At 46.9% G+C, this 17,607-nt stretch overlaps 1 protein-coding gene across 2 annotated transcripts in view; it reads left to right on the top strand.

Moving 5' to 3' along the window:
* The window catches only part of Nnt (nicotinamide nucleotide transhydrogenase), a 94,043-nt gene that overhangs the window by 29,062 nt on the left and 47,374 nt on the right, over window positions 1-17,607 (top strand). For both annotated transcript variants that reach the window (XM_023707578.1, XM_004647298.3), the window contains exons 8-10: window positions 13,908-14,041; window positions 14,852-15,043; window positions 15,350-15,503. In XM_023707578.1, the coding sequence (XP_023563346.1) occupies window positions 13,908-14,041; window positions 14,852-15,043; window positions 15,350-15,503 (480 nt within the window). The remainder of the gene's footprint in view (window positions 1-13,907; window positions 14,042-14,851; window positions 15,044-15,349; window positions 15,504-17,607) is intronic.

Here is a 17,607-nt window from a genome sequence, read left to right as displayed (position 1 = left end):
TCTCTCTCTCTCTCTCTCTCTCTCTCAAATAAATAAAAATAAAAAAATAATAATAAAAAAGAAATAATGAGATGAACATTTTACAGTCAACTGTATTTGATCTTGCTAAGGAAGTCTTGCTTTCTCTAAAGGATTGAAAGAATTAGGATTTCCTGTGTCGGGAGACCGTGGAGCAGGAAAAGTTCTCTTCTGGCATCCTGCCTCACTATAAAATACAACTGATGCAAACCCAAGGACAGGGAGTGACTGGTATCAGATCCTGAGCTCCGTGGGATTGTGTGTGCTCCCAGTTCTCCTTTCCATCCTTGACTAATCCAGAAGAGCAGTCCCTTCAGGTGGTTCCCTCCCAGAAGGCAAGGTGGATGAAGCCGCCTGCCGGGTGTGTGCAGCTGCGGGTGTGTGTGGCCACGGGTGTGTGCAGCAGGTGGGGTATGAGGAGGGGGTGTGTGCAGCAGGTGAGTGTGTGGCAGGCAGGTGTGTGCAGTAGCGGGCCTGTGTGGCAGGTGTGTGTGATAGGCAAGTGTGTGCAGCAGCGGGCACGTGCAGCAGCGGATGTGTGCGGCAACAGGCCTGTGCGGCAGGTGTGTGCGACAGGCAAGTGTGTGCAGGAGCGGGTGTGTGCGACAGGCAGGTGTGTGCGGTGGCGGGCGCGTGAGGCAAGCAAGCGTGTGCGGCAGGTGTGTGCAACAGGCAAGTGCGGCAGCGGGCATGTGTGGCAGGAGTGTGCGGCAGGCAAGTGTGGCAGCAGGCGTGTGCGGCAGGTGTGTGTGACAGGCAAGTGTGTGCGGCGGCAGGCGTGTGCGGCAGGTGTATGCGACAGGCAAGTGTGTGCGACAGGCAGGTGTGTGCGACAGGCCAAGTGTGTGACAGGCAAGTGTGTGCGACAGGCAGGTGTGTGCGACAGGCCAAGTGTGTGCGGCAGCGGGCGTGTGCGACAGGCAGGTGTGTGCGGCAGCGGGCGCGTGCGCTCAGCCCCTAGCATCGGAGCATCCGCAAAGCCGAGTTGGGTCTGGCGGGAGCCTCCGACCCGTGGAGGAGTGTGTGAGAGCCGCCAGCCAGGGCCGAGGGCACGCGCGGCCGGGGAGGGAGTGTTCGGCTGCTTCTCTTTCTTTGCTTGGAAAAGGGCCGCGCGAGCCGCGCTTGGAACTGGCTGCTCTCTTAGGGTTGAGGGGATGCGAAGCGGCCAGTAGAGGGCGCCGGAGGACTTGCTCGGGCGTGAAAGGCAGCCGGAGAGCTAGAACTAGCACTCTTCTAAGGAGCTGCGGATCCTCGGGACACACAGATTTTGTGGGTGTGACGCTTGTAGTAAGTGACAGCTCAAGATGTCGTATACATGTGTGCAGACTTTCATAGCACTTATTTTTTATGAGTGGTTTCTAGTACAGCATTTAGGTACTTTAGTAAGTTCAAAATGCGTGATAGCCTTCAAGTCTAGCTGGGGTTAACTTGCCCCACCGAGACATGCTTTCTGGAGTTGTGATCTGCACCTTAAGCTTGCAAAGGCCTTTGTGCTCTTGAGCTTGCTATCGAAAGGCTGGCTGAAAAGGACCTGTCTCTTGCTTCTGTTGGAAATCAGAAAAGCAAGAAAACAAGAAATGGGGGGAGAATTAATTATAATATTGTAAAGGAAAATGTGGTTTTTCCAAAGCTCTTTCAGATCCCTGGGGGACTGAAAGCTGGACTCATGGACATTAAAAGAAAAGGCAGGAAAAATTTATATAAAGGTACAAATGTCTTGGAAAAAAGTCCTTGGCATTTAGCTTTACGTTTTATGTCCTAAGACTCTGTACGTACCACTTGATATTGTGCTTGCATCCCGAGACGCTTTTAGAACAGACGTTTTGCTTAGGTTTCCCTTGTGCTAATTCCAAGAAGATTAAGTGTCAGCAATTCTCTAAGTGGAGTTGCCTCTGTCTGGGGTCCACGAGAGGCGGGGCTGACCCTGCCGCATGGATGCAGGGACGTGGGCAGGTCACCACGTTTGCCTTCTTCCCAGATAAACATCAGTCAGTGGGGCTGAAATGACACTGACCTTGTATGTCCAGATTACAGGCAGCATCGGTGTAGCTGATAGTTGTTACGCTGCTTGGTATCCAGTCCTGGCCTGAGATGGGGGACAGCTTAGAAGTGACAGGTGCTTTTAATAAAGGTGACTTCAGGACAGGGCGAGTGTCACTGTGTTGCTCTGCATGAAGAGAGCTGACATCCTCTCCAGCTCCTTTGCCTTTGGGCCCACTGTGAAAAGGTATGTTAACCCTGCTTTCTGCTGATGTGCAGACTGTGTTCTGAATGAGACATGAGATTTTCCTATCATCCATAGGTTCTAGAAACCCGGTCGGGAGGCAGAAGAGGCAGGAGGAGATGAGACAGGATGAAAATCTGTTGGTAGGCTGTTGGGGGATTGTGGTGCATTTTTTTAAAATGTCTTTTTTTTTTTTTTACATTTTATTATTTATTGTGTGTGTGTGTGTGTGTGTGTGTGTGTGTGTGTGTGTGTGTGGGGCCAGCTCAGCCCACCAGGGGGCACGGCTGGCTGGCATGTGCTGGGGGATCGAACCGCGGTCCCTGTGCTTTTCCAAGCTTGTTCCAAATAGGTGCTTTAGACCACTGAGCCATCTCTCCAGCCCCTGTGGTGCATTTTTATTGGCTGTATCTTGGGAGATTTTCTCCTGAATTCCCTGGAGAATTAGGACAGACTGAACATTTGTCCTACTTTTTTTTTTTTTTTTTTTTTTTTTTTTTGTGGAACCAGGGATTGAACTCAGGCCCTTGTGCTTGCCAGGGAAGCGCTTATTCCACTGAGCCATCTTCCTGGCCCCCATCCTAGTGTTTTTTATTTTATTCATTTAAAATCATAAATTCTACCAGTATTTTTATTGTTGGTTTTTTCTAGTTTTGAATAATTGAAAACTTGTAGCACGCTGGAGGACATGCTGTATTTTTCTGTTTTATCTTTATGAGCACAGGTGTGCAGTGCGTTGGTGGTGTTTATGTTCCGGGGGCACCTGGGCCTGTGTGCGGTGAGCCTCAGTCCACTTTTGCCTCCACCTCCTGACTTCTTTCCTCCTGCCCTCCCTCACCTACCCCTTCCCACCTTTAGAAGGAGCTGTTTTCCTCCTTCCTTTCTTCTCTTATTTTGCTCTTTATTCATACCCTCGGCTTCTCATATAAGAGAAATCATGTGATGCTAGATTTATCCTGGTGGAAAGTACATTTTCCAGAGAAACTTTACTTTTTCTGTTGTTTGTTTTTTAAGACAGGGACTCACTGTATAGTTTGGTCTGACCTTGAACTCATGGCCGTCCTGCTGCCTCACTGTCCTTCTGAGCGCTGGGATTACAGGCATGCCCCACCATACCTGGCCATCATTAATGTTTTGACTACTGTCCAAGGTTTTTTTTTTCCAAAAGTAAAGTTTTATATTTTAGACTTTTTCAGACTTTTATTTAGTACGCATTATGAGCTTAGATGTCAAAACCAAAGTGTATGTCAGTGACTCCTAGTATTTGGAATTTTATTATTGTTATCAGCTGTCTGTTTCATTCACTGTCCTCGTTCACCGAGCTCATCTGCCTTAAGTGTATTTTATAACTGAGTATATGAAATTTTGTGCTATGAAGTTTCATTTGCCTTGAGAATTTTGAAGGACAGAGAAGAACCCCCTCTATTGCAGCACCAGGCTTGGTGACCACAGGCTGTCTGCACACCGCCCAGTAGCTTTCATTGCAGGCAGGGCAGCCTGTCATCGATTTCAGAAGGAAGCTGGAGCTGGGAGAGTTTCCATTGTCATTTAGAAGTCTTTATGTCTTGGGTGTATTTGAATCCAGTGGGTGACTGGACCACATTTAACAAATGTGTTAGGAAAATTTATGGCAGAGTTATGTTCTGCTTGGTGTGTTGCAAGATTGAGAAGCGTTCTGTCCTCTCTGGCTGCCCCAGGCTGAGAAGGGTGGGGGTGAGGCCGCCTGTGGTGAGGTGCCCTGGGCTGCTGCTGCCGCCTCGGGGGCTCCGTCCTTCCTGCTGTTTCCCTGTGCTCTCTGTGTCTGAATGTTAACTAGGGAGGTTTACAACCTAGGGTCTTTGCTGTGACAGATGAACCCAAAAGTATTTAGCAGCTCAAACCTTACTGAACGTTCTTTGTGCTCAGCTAACTACAGGTAGGTTCACAGTTGCTGGGTGGCTCTCCTTCTGTGATGTCCGAGGATTCAGGCTACAGGCGTTTCTGTCGTCACAGCTGGGCCTTGAAGGTCACTGCAGTCTCCACTTGGGGGGGGTGTGTGGAAGGCTGCAGGGGGCTGTCCTCGCTCCTCACACTCAGTGTCTGAGATTTAATCACGTGGCCAGACCGCTGTGAGGGCAGCGAGGGCCAGTTCTCCTGCTGTGCGTCCAGGAGTGGGAGATGAAGGTGTTCATGTCCTAAGTGGCCAGAAGGAAGTGCCATAGGCCTGGTAGCTTAACAGCTATTATTTTCTCAATAGTTTTGATTCTAGAAACCACGCTGTTGTCACGTTTGGTTCCTTTGGGAATTGTCTCCTCTGCAGCGGTGGCCATCTCCTCACGGTGTCCTCTCATCCTTCCACTCATGCGGGCATCCCCAGAGTGCCTCCAGGGGTCTCCTTCCCTCTGCCTTCTGGACCCCTTCAGGGTGATGAGGAAGGCCTGAAGGGCCACAGCCTCACTCAGCACCTCCTCAGCTATGCTGAGGCGCTGTAATTGAGTGCTTCGGGATTTGCATTTTGCAGGTGGGCAGTTCAGCCCCAAACAGATCTGGGCTTCTCTGTGTGCCTCCAGCAGCCTCAGTCTTCTTCCCTAGCTTGTGATTCTGTCTGTTTAGATTTGATCTGATTATTGGAAATTCCTGCATTTAGCACCAGGTCAAGGAGACTCAGTTCTGATTCCATTGCTTACTAGCCTTTTTGTCTCTCTGAGCCTTAGCATTCTCATCCCTGAAAGGAGGAACATATTTGCTTCGCAGAGGTGTTTTGGGGAGTAGATGAAAGAGAACAACCCAGCACAGGGTCTCGGTACAGAGTGGTGGTGTAAGTTGGCTTTGTTGCAGAGGCCTGTTTGTGTGTGTGGCATGCGGGACTGAGCTGCTGGTCTGTGATTAAAGCCCAGACACTTGCAAGGATGATGTGGAGCGCTGACAGGGCCTGTGGCTCTGCAGGCTGTGGCTCTCCGCGTGGCCACCAGTCAGCGTCTTTAAGTGGCAGCTGGTGCAGGTTCCCTAGAGGAAGACGTCTTAGTACTTTCCACCTGAATTTTCTGACGATGTCTTTTTGCTTTTTTGAACTCTGTTGGAAATTAATTTCACTCTGACCTAAGTTGAAAGAGATAGGAAGGAATGTAATACTATTTTTATTTTTTTGCTTGAGGTAAGTTTTTTTTTTTTTTTTACTATTTTTATTTTTAAAAGTCTTAATTATTTTATACTAAAACAATCGACATGTGTGACAAAGACTCATTGCTTCAATTTTTAAGGGATTTTGGTAGTCAGTGTACATTTATGCATTAGCTGTTTGGGGGAAACAAAAATAATATTGTTTTCCTTTATGAAGAATATTTATCTCTTATGAAGCCATGTTAAAGTCTTGACTAATTTTGCTTTTTAGCTGTGTTGAATTTTACATCTACGAGAGGTAAATTATTAAAGTAATCCTTGAGAACTTTTTCCGAGTGTGCTTGTTTGTAGGTTTTGTCTCTAAATACCTCTTTCAGGGTCTGTTCTACTCTACTGCAATGCACTGTTGACTGAATCCTTTTTTGTTAGCACAGTATTACATTTAAAATTCTTTCAAGGTATCCAATTTGTAAAAGCCAGCTATTTGCCAACCTAACTCCCTGTGTGGTTCCTTATATACATAGGCAGAGAAAAAGTCCCCTTCGGTCTGTGGATCGAGAGCACAAGCGGAGCGCGCTGCTGAGCCGCTGAGGCTTGGGCTGGAGGCGCTCCGTGGTCCTGAGCGCGGCTCTTGGCGGCCTCTGCGTGGACACAGGAAGGGCGCCCGGGACTCCGCTCCACTGCGGAGCTGGCTGAACCGGAGACTCTGGTGGATCAGTGGGGGAGACGCGCAGCAGCTTCGCTCTGCACTTGGGTTCTTACGTGCTCAGGAATCTTTCTAACTTGTATATGTATGTCGTGCTCAGAGTTTGCAAGGGAAACAATGTAATACAGGACACATAATTTTTAGGACTATTTTATAATAGTCATCCAAAGAGTCGAGTCCGAAGGAGTGCGGAAGATCCGGCCTCACACTGAAGGCCCAGCGGGCACGGCGGAGGGCCGGACCGCAGTGTCTGCGGGGTCCAGCGGAAGCCCCGAGCTCCGCCAAGGCCTCTTGCGGGGCGGCTTCACGGATCTGCGCCGTCCGCCGCAGGAGGTGAGGCCTGTGCTAGCGGGCTGAGGGACGTGCGCTGGGCCGGGGAGTGACGCCAGGTGAGGACCAGCGCTCCTGCAGGGGGCACCGCAGCTGTCCTCAGCGACGACTGGCCTGTGCTCCTCGGATGACAGCAGCCGAGTCCGTGCTGGGCCAGCCAGGCGGCCAGCTGCTCCAGGACACTGGACAGCGCACCACTCTCCCCTGCAGGGCCAGGAGGGGTGCTCAGCGGCACACCCGAAGTCCCCAAAGCGAACCGAAGCCGTCCTCAGTGACATCGCAGTCCCGAGCTCCTTCGGTGGTGGGGACGACCGAGTTCATCTCAGGAAAGCCCGCGTGCCCCGCTCCTCCAGGGGAACCGGCACTCGTGTTTCCTCCCCGGTTCTCCTTGCAGTCTCCAGGCGGGCCCACACGCCGGCCCCGCCTGACCCGGTTCTGCTGGGTGTTGCTACACGCTGACAGCAGTCAGTGCACCCAGGAGGGAAAAGCCTTTTGTCTCAGCTAACCCCCCCCCCGCAAGGGTTTACAGAGCCTTCGGGGTCTCACTACTAGATCGGACTCGTAGTGATCCGCCTGTTTACAGCCTCCCAACAGCTGGGATTACAGGCGCGCGCCACCGTGCCCAGTCTCAATCACTGTCTCAGCTCATCCTGGGGCGGGCCTGCGGCAGGCCCGGGAATTGCACCCCTGGCCCCTTTTCCTGCTTGCAGGCGCTTTAATCCCCTGAGCCGTTTGGCTGGCCCTCATCTGTGACATTTGTAAAAGCTTGCCACCAGTACATAACTTCAGCTGTGGTTTGAAATTCCAGAAAAGCTTTTGGTGTGTATCAGGATGACTTTGATGCCAGAAACAGAAATTCCAACTTAGGCTGCATTTTGGGGGCCTGCCCCTTAGCTCAGTTATTTAGGTGGCTGCTTAAATAAAGCAGTCAGGCTCAGGATGCTGTGGTTTGATCCCCGGAACTCAAGCCAGCCAAACCTGCCCTGAAGGCATTCTGAGCCAGCCATTAAAAAAAAATAAAATCCTTAAGCTGCCTTAGGAAAGCAGATTTCTGGGCCCCGTTAGCAAAGTCTGGCTTTGCTGGTGGAGCAGCAGCGTGTGCAGGCCCGGGACCTGGGTGTGCCCTTCATGCGTTCACAGCCTTGCCGCCCTCGGGCTGGGCTTGGTCCTCTGGGGCATGTGGGAGGCAGAGCTACCTCAGGCCTCCACTTTGTTCCTGGCAGACCTAGTGGGGAGCAGGCTGTTGCTGCTGGCTCCTAAAGGCAAGGCCGTTTGCTGCTAGAGGCTCTTCGCAAGCTTTCCCTGGTTCTCCTAGCCCTAATTATGAGCCAGTGTGCGACAATCCAAGGGGGCAGTGTAGTGCTCCTCACTGACACCTGGCTCATAGTCCCTTGGGGCTGCCAGGCGCAGTGTGGTGGTGTCTGAGGAGTCCCTCTCGACCTCAAGGCCTGCGTGGAGACAATGGAAGTAGGAGTGGTGACCAAGAGGACCATGCCTGGGAGATCCTGACAGTGCCACGGCAGAGCTGTGTTCCTGTTAGGCTTCGTGTGGGTGAACACAAAAGCGCAGGATGCTCTTCTTTACCTGCTCACTTTGATGTGTAGTCAGTGTATAATACTGTATTAAAAACAATTCCTGTCTTTCTACCATTTGCTAATGAGAGAGCTATTTTGGTTTGGATAAGTACATCCTATCATTTATATTATTAACCTGCATACCAGTATATAAACCAAAATATAACATGTTTGTATTAAAGTGGAAAGTTTGTTTTTTATGTGTTTAGGACAGGGTCTGTAGGGTCTCACTACACAATCAGACTCATAGAGGTTCTCCTGTTTTCAGCCTCCCAAGTGCTGGGATTACAGGCGCGTGCCACCTCGCCAGTCTCAATCGCAGTGCACCCTGGGGGCGGGGCCAGCACAGCATTTCGGGATCAAACCCGGGTCCCGGCACATGCCTAAGCAGTGGAAAGTTTTTCTTGAGCTTCTGTTTTGATGCTTTACAGGCAGGAAGTTAGGAATTTCCTCAATTACATGTCTTTGAATATTTCTAGTTTGGAATCATTGTAAAATTTTGTGGTAAAATGATTGTATTCTGCTACCTTTTTGTTCTTAATATTTTTAGTGCTTTCATCTTAATTGGTTTTGTTTTTTTCCCCATTTTTGTGTGATTAAAATTGTCTGCGAAGGCTTGATTCTTGTCCCAATGAAATAGAATTTGAGAATTTATTGATTTAGATTATCATGTTAGGCCTGATTTATTTGTGGAGGCATATTGCAGAAATTTCCAGTAAATCTTCTTTGGCATTAGTGTAAGCCACGTCTCTACTTTTGAATTTAGTGTTGCACATGAGCCAGTCATACATTCTTTTGTTACATAGCAATAAATATTTGAAGTTGCTTTTAGAAATTAATTTTTCTAGCAGCTTCTAATTTCAATACTTTAAAAATCTCATTCATACAAATTTATTGAGAAAATATGTGACACTATGATACTGCAAATTCAGTAACATTTAGAAATGAATTTACAGCCATATATGAGTCCATCAAGAAACAGCGTATGTGATGTAGGCGGTCCACAGTGCGCCCAGAGGGCCCGGGAGCCTCCTGCTCGCTGCAGCATCCCTGCTCGCCCACGTGGTTGGTAGCCAACCGGGAAGCCATAATTAGGCATTTCAGGTGAGTGGTCCAAGTACCACTTGTAGTACACAACTGCTAAGCAGCCTTCGGGCGTAGCCTCTTGCAGCTGGGGTATATGCCACAACAGAAATTTAAACAGTTGGATCACGGAAGTGTAAGTAAAAATTGCTTGTTGATTTAGCCTGCATGTGAGGTACTAGATAATTGGTAGTTGAGCCAATCAGTGAATGAATGAATATTTGATGGTCTCTGTGAGCGCTAGATGCCCTGCCGCTGTCCTGGCAACATTACTGGGAAGCTTAACACCTGTGACCCAGAAAGAGGCAAGACCAGTCATGCAGCCGGACTTGCCCTGTTTGTATTGTCCAGGAAGTATGCTCATCAGTGCTGTTCTGTGAATGCTCATCAATGCTGTTCTGTGATTGTAGCTTTTTTTTTTTTTTTTTTTTTTTTTTTGAGAAGTAGTATTCTTGGCCTCTTTTTGTGCCCTTTTTCAGATAAGTAATACAAGTAAATAAATGCACTTCAAAATGGGAAAATCCAGTTGTGTGTTCCAAAACTCCCTCTCATTTGGCTCTTTTAAAAACTTCTGCTTTCTTTCTTAGTATGTGTCAAAACACCTGATACACTCGTCTTTCATCTTTGTTTCCAGGCCAGGACTCTGTCACTATCTTCAAATGATTTTGCAGTAGGCTTGGACTATATTTTCCCGTGTTACACATCATAAACCATCTGATATGTCTTCCTGTTCCCTATCTTTGATATCAGCTCTCTTCCTTTCTAAGTGTTTTCTTGCCAGATTGTCCCAGCTGCACAGGTGCATTTGGAAAATCGTAATATGTACATTTTTCAAATTTAAATCTCTTGATTTTTTCCTCTGTAATTTTCAGCCTTTACTTTCAATTTAGGAAATGTGTTTTTATCCATAGACTGTGGAGATATTTTCCAAATTCTGTCCTGCTCTCTTTTTTTCTTTCTCTATACCAGTTGATTCTCTTAAGACTTAGTTTTGGACTGCCTATGTTTTAAAGTTTGGTATCCATTTCAGCAGGTAGAGTCTTCTGTCCCCAATGCAGAACTAACCACTTTAGTGTTTTTGTTCTTTCTGTTTTGTGATGTCACATTTATTATGCATTAAATATTATTGTGGTAGGCTGCCAGAGTAAGATAGTATTTTGAAATTGCTTTCTCAGTCTTTCTGTTAATCTGTTCTTCTGAGGATTTGCTCATTTGGAACTTTTATTTACTACCCTGCTTCTCTTCTGGCTCTATTTTTTTTTTCCCTTCTGCTTTTAATTTTTATTTCTGCACTTTCCAAAATTAAAAAAAGTTGATCCACATGTAAGTGCTTATGCAGCTGCGCTGTTACATTTATCATTGTATTCCCTGGAGCCTTTACTAAGATTTCTTAATTTTAAAATTAGAACATTTCAGAGATAAGGAAAAGTACAGAGAAGAAAATAAATTAGTCTCAGCACTCAAATCTAAAATTGTGCTGGTGGTGCAGTTGTGTAGTGCTGCATGACATGGTTTACTACAGACTATATAATTAGGAAATATTTTAGGATGTATATGTGAAGTGCTCAGGGAGATGCATGTGCTAAACGTGTATAGTATATTGTTACATGCTATTTCATAATAATTCCATGCCTTTAAATATTCCTGTGACTTCAGTGGGTTTTAAGCTATTCTAATGAGTCTCTATAGTCTATACAGTAAGTAATTGGTTAACAGGAAAGAATATGCTGTTGTTTCAAAAGTGATTGAATTTCAGAGCAACAGTATGCACAACTCATTTAAATCATTGTGGAGCTGCAATGTGTGTTTGTGGCTTTTAAGGCTGAATCAGCCTCTGATTGAATACACTGGTTGAATGAGTAAAATAAGAGGAGAAAAAGAGACTGTATTTCATGATTTTTAGGGAGCCTAAATGGTGTTGGCCAGTGGTGATAGAGACTTATAGGTAGCTCTAAATGTCTCAGAAGAAAAGACATACAAATTCTAGGGCAGGAGAAATCAGTTAGATGCCAAATAAAATTGGTGAGATTTGGCGGTCACAAAGTTGGCGCAGTCAGTTGTCTGGAGCGGTGGATTGCGACTTGAGAGACGAGGGTCCAGATAGTGTGGAGGAAGAGCTCTGTGCAGCAGGAGTCTGGCCAGTGGGGGCAAGGCTCAGGACAAGGGGACGCCATGCATATCGGGGTGTTCCTGGGAAGCGCAGGTGCACTGAGCTTGGCCTGGGCGTGGACGCTGGGCATGTGGTTCTTAGCCATCCACCGTGGGGAGCTGAGCAGCATGACCTTTCTTGTGGGAAGAGGCTCCGTTTGCAGCTTGCATCCTCAGCCTTTTTATTATTTGTTTTGTGGTACCAGGGATAGAACTCAGGACCTTATACTTGCCAGGCAGGTGTTTATGCTGCTGAACTCTATCCCTGGCCCTGTATCCTCAGTTTTGAGGAGAGTTTAGTTCACTATTTAAGGTGCCTTTACTAGACATTGTTAGGGAGGGTGAAGACAGGAATATTTCCAGGGAATTTTGAAAAATGGTGAGACTTTCTGAACCAGAAAAAATCCAGAACTTTTAGGGTGTTGTTTTTGGGGAATGTTGTTTCTTGATTCTTGCTGTGGAGACTTGGAAGAGAAAACTAGGATTTATTAGATATGTGGCAGCTAGCCCAGTATAGATGGAATGAGAAGTGCAGGGAGGCTGTAAAAAGGCACATGAGAGAGAGGGCTTTAGCCTGGGAAGAAGGCCTGCAGTGACGGGGACGAGGGCTTGGGCTCCGTCCTGTCCCAGGATCAGAGACGGAGATGAGGGCTTGGGCTCCGTCTTGGAAATGTGAGTTGGGAGCAAAAAGAAGGAAGTACCAGGGTGAGCTAGCTCGGCGGACTAAGCTTAGGCAAGCCCAGGGCCCGGGTTTGATCTTCAGTACCACATGCCGTGCAGGCCCCTTCCCCGGGCATGCTGAGCCAGGTACCAAGTTCGGGTGTGGTGGCTCACGCCTGTTATCCCAGCACTGGGAAAGCGGAAAACAGGAGGATCACTACGAGTCCAAGCTGTATAGTGAGACCCTGTACCAAATACAGAAAGAAAGAAAGAAAGAAAGAAAGAAGAAAGAAGTACCACGTAAACATCACATTTGTGTCATTGGATTTAAAAAATGTACATGACAAATGAATGCTCTTTTTCCTTTCTGAATCGTCTGGATTCTAGTTAATTGAATTGAAAAATGATTATAATGTAATTGCTTTTAATCGACTTTCATTTATAAAATTGATGGTGTTATTTTTAAAGGTGGTAAACACAGAATTGAAAACTTTGAAAAAGAGGTGACGGTAATGAGGCTATTTCCTTTTTCTGAGGAAAGTTCTTGGCCTTGAACTCATGGCGATTCTTCTGCTTCGGACTCCCATGTGCTGGAGTGCGGTTGTGCACCACCATGCCTGGCTTGGTAGTGAGGCTATCAGTGCCCTTCTACACTGCACATTTCCCGAGTCTGTCTCTGCGGAACGTTCTGGTGTGCGCTAGCTTGCAGACCCCGAGTTTGGGGGCCTTGATCTTCGTGTAAGGATTAGCGAACTTTTTTTTTTTTTTAGAAAACCATATTAACTTTTATTATTTTTTTTTTATTTATTTATTTATTTATTTATTTATTTATTTATTTTTCAACAATAGCGAACTTCTTAAAAGGATCCTGTGAGTTAAAAGTGGGAGCACTGCACGAAGCGTGTGCTCTCTGAAAAGAGGGGCCGAGCCTGTGTCCTCGCCACGCAGGCGGCGTCGCGCTTGACCTGCCGCGGCCGGAGTCAGTGTCTGCTGTGTTCCTCTGCTTTGATTTCACAGCATTTTCCTGTCGCCCCGAAAGTTATCCTCAGCTGTGGCAAAATGTACAATGAGTATTGAAAAACGTAAAAATCACTATGGTAAAGGCGCCTTGCCCGCGCCCTAAGCCCGCGCCCCCACTTCCAGCCGCGCGCGCGCGGCGGCTTTCGTGCAGTTCTAGGAGCTCCACGAGTGGCTTTAGTCTTGCTGTCAAGGCTGCCTCAAGGTCCCGCCTCAGCTCGGAGCCTTGACCTTTGGGGAGCACTTTGACTCTGGGCGAGAGCCCGAAGTCGTGGAGGGCCACGCTCGGGCCGAGGCGGAGGCGAGTCGCTGCGGAGACGTCCTGCGGCTGCGTCTGTGCGCCGGCGCCCAGCAGCGCTCACCGCGTTTCGGTCTCACCTTCGGAGCCGCTCGGAGCCGCTCGCTCGCAAGGGAGGCCTGCGAAGGCCCGGAGAGCAGAGCGCAGGCCCGGAGCCAAGCGCGTTCCGGGGGAGGGGCGTGGGGGAGGGGCGTGGGGGAGGGGCGTGGGGGAGGGGCGGTGGCCGCCGAGCGTCTCTTCCTGTTACAAGCATTTTTAATTTAAACATTCACCATATAATTTGATTGTCCCTTGTATGTTGGAAAATCTGGTGACGTTTTGTTAAGATAAGTGGAAATGTTCTGTGTAGCAATTTTAAAATTAATACTGAACGTACTTCTAACACTTGTGACCTTTATGAATTCAATTTGGGTAAACATCATTTCACTAGTAGCTTATTATTATTATTATTATTATTTTTTTTTTTTCTTTTTTAGCAAGAGGAGCGGTTCTCTCTCTGTAAATGGTGCTGGCCATAGGTTAGCTGGGAGGAGCGTGGCTTGTGTGAGGCTTGTGCCGGCTGAATAGCCCCCCACCCCCCTGCCGGGCTCCAGCCCTTTGCATCCTTCACTCCTGTCTTTGGGAGTTTCTTAGAAAGAGTTAAAATTTCAGATGTTAAAGTGCTGAGTGCCCAGAGTCTGTGTTAACACCTGGAAGATTATGTGGTTTATAAAGCTATACAACTTGTATGCTTTCCTTGATTTTTTTTAGGTAAGAAAGCTCCAGTTCTGTTTAACAAAGAAATGATCGAGTCCATGAAGGAAGGCTCGGTTGTCGTGGACTTAGCTGCTGAGGCTGGAGGGAACTTCGAAACCACGAAGCCAGGAGAGCTGTATGTCCACAAGGTAGAGCAGCACCCGCTGGGTGCCTGGGCTCAGGCTTCTCACCCACACAGTCCTCCGCCCTTTTTACTTAGTTTTGTTTTGAGACAGGGTCTTACCAAGTTGGCCAAACTGGGCATGAACCAGTCGTCCTCCTGCTTCCGTATCCCAGTGTGCTAGGGTTACAGTGTGTGCTGTTGTCCTGGCACAGGAAGGCGTCTTGTTCCCAGGAGTCAGCTCTGAGATACATCAATCAGTTTGGATGTGTATTTTAATTTTTTAGTTTTTTGAGTCTCGCTCTGTAGTTCAGGCTGGCCTTGAATTCACTAGGTAGCTTGGGCTGGCCTCAAACTTGGAGCAGTCCTCCCAAGTGCTGGGATTACAGGCATGTGCCACCATGCTGGCCTTAGTTCTGATGTCTGTAATGATTTGCAGAGTATTTATTTATTTATTTATTTGCAGTACTGGGGATTGAACTCAGGACCCTGTGCTTGCCAGGCAAACACTTATTCTACTGAGCTATCTCCTTGGCCCGAGTATTTGTTTATTTACTTAGTGGCCTTGGAGACCGAACACAGGGTCTCCTATGTACAGGTCAAGCCTCCTACCAGGAGCCATGTCCTAGCCTACTGAGAAGGGGGCTTAATTCTTTAAGTATTTGGAGAAATTGAGGCCTGATTCTTGAAAAAATTACTAATAGGCACATTTCAAGCTCTTTGATATAGTCTCTGTGTGTGTGGGTACATGCATGCTTCTGTAAAGATGAATGTGACATTGAAGGGACAGATGTGAGCAGAGTCATAACGCTTTTTGGCGATACGTGTTTGGATTTAGGGTGTCACTCACATCGGCTACACCGACCTTCCCAGCCGGATGGCTACTCAGGCCAGCACTCTGTATTCGAACAACATCACCAAGCTGCTGAAGGCCATCAGCCCCGACAAGGACAATTTTTATTTTGAAGTGAAGGACGACGTGGACTTTGGTACAATGGGTCATGTCATTAGAGGAGCTGTGGTGATGAAGGTAAGCAGTGAGGTCTGCCCGGGTTTCGAAGGGCAGCTGCTTTGAGGATTTCTGTTTATGGAAGAAGCCTACACTGGAATAGAGATGCATTCTGATAGAGTATTGATGCACTCAGTGTGTGCAAAAAAACTGCTCACAATGCAGGACGATTTAAAGGTAGTATTTCAAGCACGTGGTGCACATGACCCACTGGTGATATGGTTACGTTTAGAAGAGCAGTGTTCTTCAGTAGTAAGCTGTCTTCTTCTGTAAGTGACTTTGAAATGTTTGACTTAGAAAAAACAGAAGTTTTCTTATCTCTGCTAGGATGGTGAAGTGATTTTCCCAGCTCCCACACCGAAAAATATTCCTCAAGGTGCCCCAGTGAAACAGAAGACTGTGGCTGAGCTGGAGGCCGAAAAAGCAGCTACGGTCACCCCGCTCAGGAAGACAGCAGTGACGGCCTCTGCGTATACGGCAGGTGAGTGGCTTGTGGATCCAAAGCTGGTCCTGTTTGCATTTTGTGTGTAACGTAGAATCGTCAGAATTCGTGAATGCAGTGTTGCTGTGCTTTGGCTTCCGTCAGTAACTGCATCTTGTAGACCTTTTGTTTTTCGGTTCTGGGCATCAAACTCAGGACCTTGCACTTCCCAGGCAGGTGCTGCGCCACTGAGCTGTATCCCCAGCTCATCGCCCCCCTTTTAAAAACTGATGCATTCCTTGTCCTTCCAGTGTGGAGTTGGGGCCTGCACTCATGTGACTGCTCCCAGGGACCAGGCAGTGGGCTAGCTGTGGGTGGAAGCGTGCAGAGTGACACAGGCTGCTGACACGCCCTTCTGTAGAGAGCACCTTTCTTTAAAAAAAAAGTTTAAAGAGGAGAAACAAATAACAAGAACAGAGACAGAAACAAAGCAACATAAAACAATACAAATGCTACAGAATTTCAAAACAAGAATAGAAAATTAACAATTGTTGTATTACGTGTTGTTACCATCAAATTTGTTGCTCAGATTACCAGATACACACATGGAAGATTGATCAGTTAAACATTAACTGTTCCTTTCACTAAACTTTAATTTTTTTTCTTGTCGTTTTTACTTTTTAATTGTAAAATTTATTTTATTTTATTATTTTTTTGGCAGAACTGGGGATTGAACTTAGGCTCTTGTGCTTACCAGGCAAGCACTTACTCTACTGAACCATCTCCCCGGCTCCTTAAAACTTATTTTAAAGAATATAATAATAATAGATGAGACATTAGAAACAGTATTTAAAAGAACAACATGAAAGGTTCAATCGTGGTGGTTATATTGCACATTGCTGCCTTTGGTGTAGTTGTTCAGATTACAGATGCCAGCATGTACAGTTGGGCAGAGTAAAAATTCTAAACATTAGCTGCTACTTTTAAAAAACTGATAGAAATTAGTAGTACAGTCATCTCAGCTATCCTGTGTATATACTGACAGGATTTTCCCTCCCTTCCTTTTTTCTGTTTTTTTTCCTTTCCCTCATCTCCATTGTTTATTGCTTATGTTCAGTTTCCTTGGGCTTCGCAAGGCGTCAGTGTGGCTGTCTGTGCAGTTGGCTGTGGCCAAGAAGCCGGCTTTCCCGCAAGAGTAGACACTGTGGCGGAAGGCGCAGCCTTTGGAGTTTGACCTGCGTTCTGGTTGATTCATGGAACAGTGTTACATGTCTTACTTTGAAGCTCTTTCTTTGCAATATTGTGTATGTTCTAATTTTTAAGTTCATCTTCATGAAAACACTAAAGAATTATTGTAAAATAGTGAGAAATAGTGTTTTGGCTGTGCATAATTAGCAGCTGAACTAGGGATACTTGGTTTAAATTGGTTTCCATCTCAGACTAAATTAAAAATGTGTAGTTGTGCTGAGAGTCAGAATAAAAACAAAACAAAAGCAAACTATAAAGCATCGAGGATGAGCAGCAGGCACCTCTTGTGGCGTTGGCATTCTCCAGATTCCTGCATGAGCCCAGCTGCTGTAAAGCTGAACGTGCAGCTGTCCTTGGGTTGCATCTCAGCAGATGACTGTGGCAGCTTCTGGTGGCGAGAAGGTTGAGTGGATGGGGCAGTGTCCCTGTGGCACTGACTTGTTAAAGGAGAAAAGAGAAGCAACTAGGTGATTACATTGTACGGAGTGTATTCTGAGAGGATCATAAATTTCCATTTCTGTTTGAGATTCCTAAGGAATATGTGAGACATATATATAGATTTATTTGTGTTGATACCTAGGTTTTATTTACTGGGTTGAGATTGCTTGCTTTCTGACAATTATGCAGCAGTTCATAAGAAAGCCTTGGCAGCTGCGACATCATGTGTGTCTTCAGTGCCTGACGCAAGGGCTGTGCACTGTGGCATTTGCTGAACAGTGTGGTCCAAGTAATGGCTGGCGGTTACTGAACGCCAGGGGTTTTGTGAAGTACCTGCTTGCTGTTGCTTCTTTATTCCTTATAAGAATTCTCTGGGGGCTGGTGAGATGGCTCAGTGGTCTAAAGCACCTACTTAGAAAAAGCTTAACAAACACAGGGACCGCGGTTCAATCCCCCAGCACCACATGCCAGACAGCCC

The sequence above is a fragment of the Octodon degus genome, unplaced genomic scaffold, assembly GCF_000260255.1.
Source record: "Octodon degus isolate 3935 unplaced genomic scaffold, OctDeg1.0 scaffold00299, whole genome shotgun sequence".
Classification (NCBI taxonomy): domain Eukaryota; kingdom Metazoa; phylum Chordata; class Mammalia; order Rodentia; family Octodontidae; genus Octodon; species Octodon degus.
This window is presented reverse-complemented; position numbering and strand designations above follow the sequence as displayed.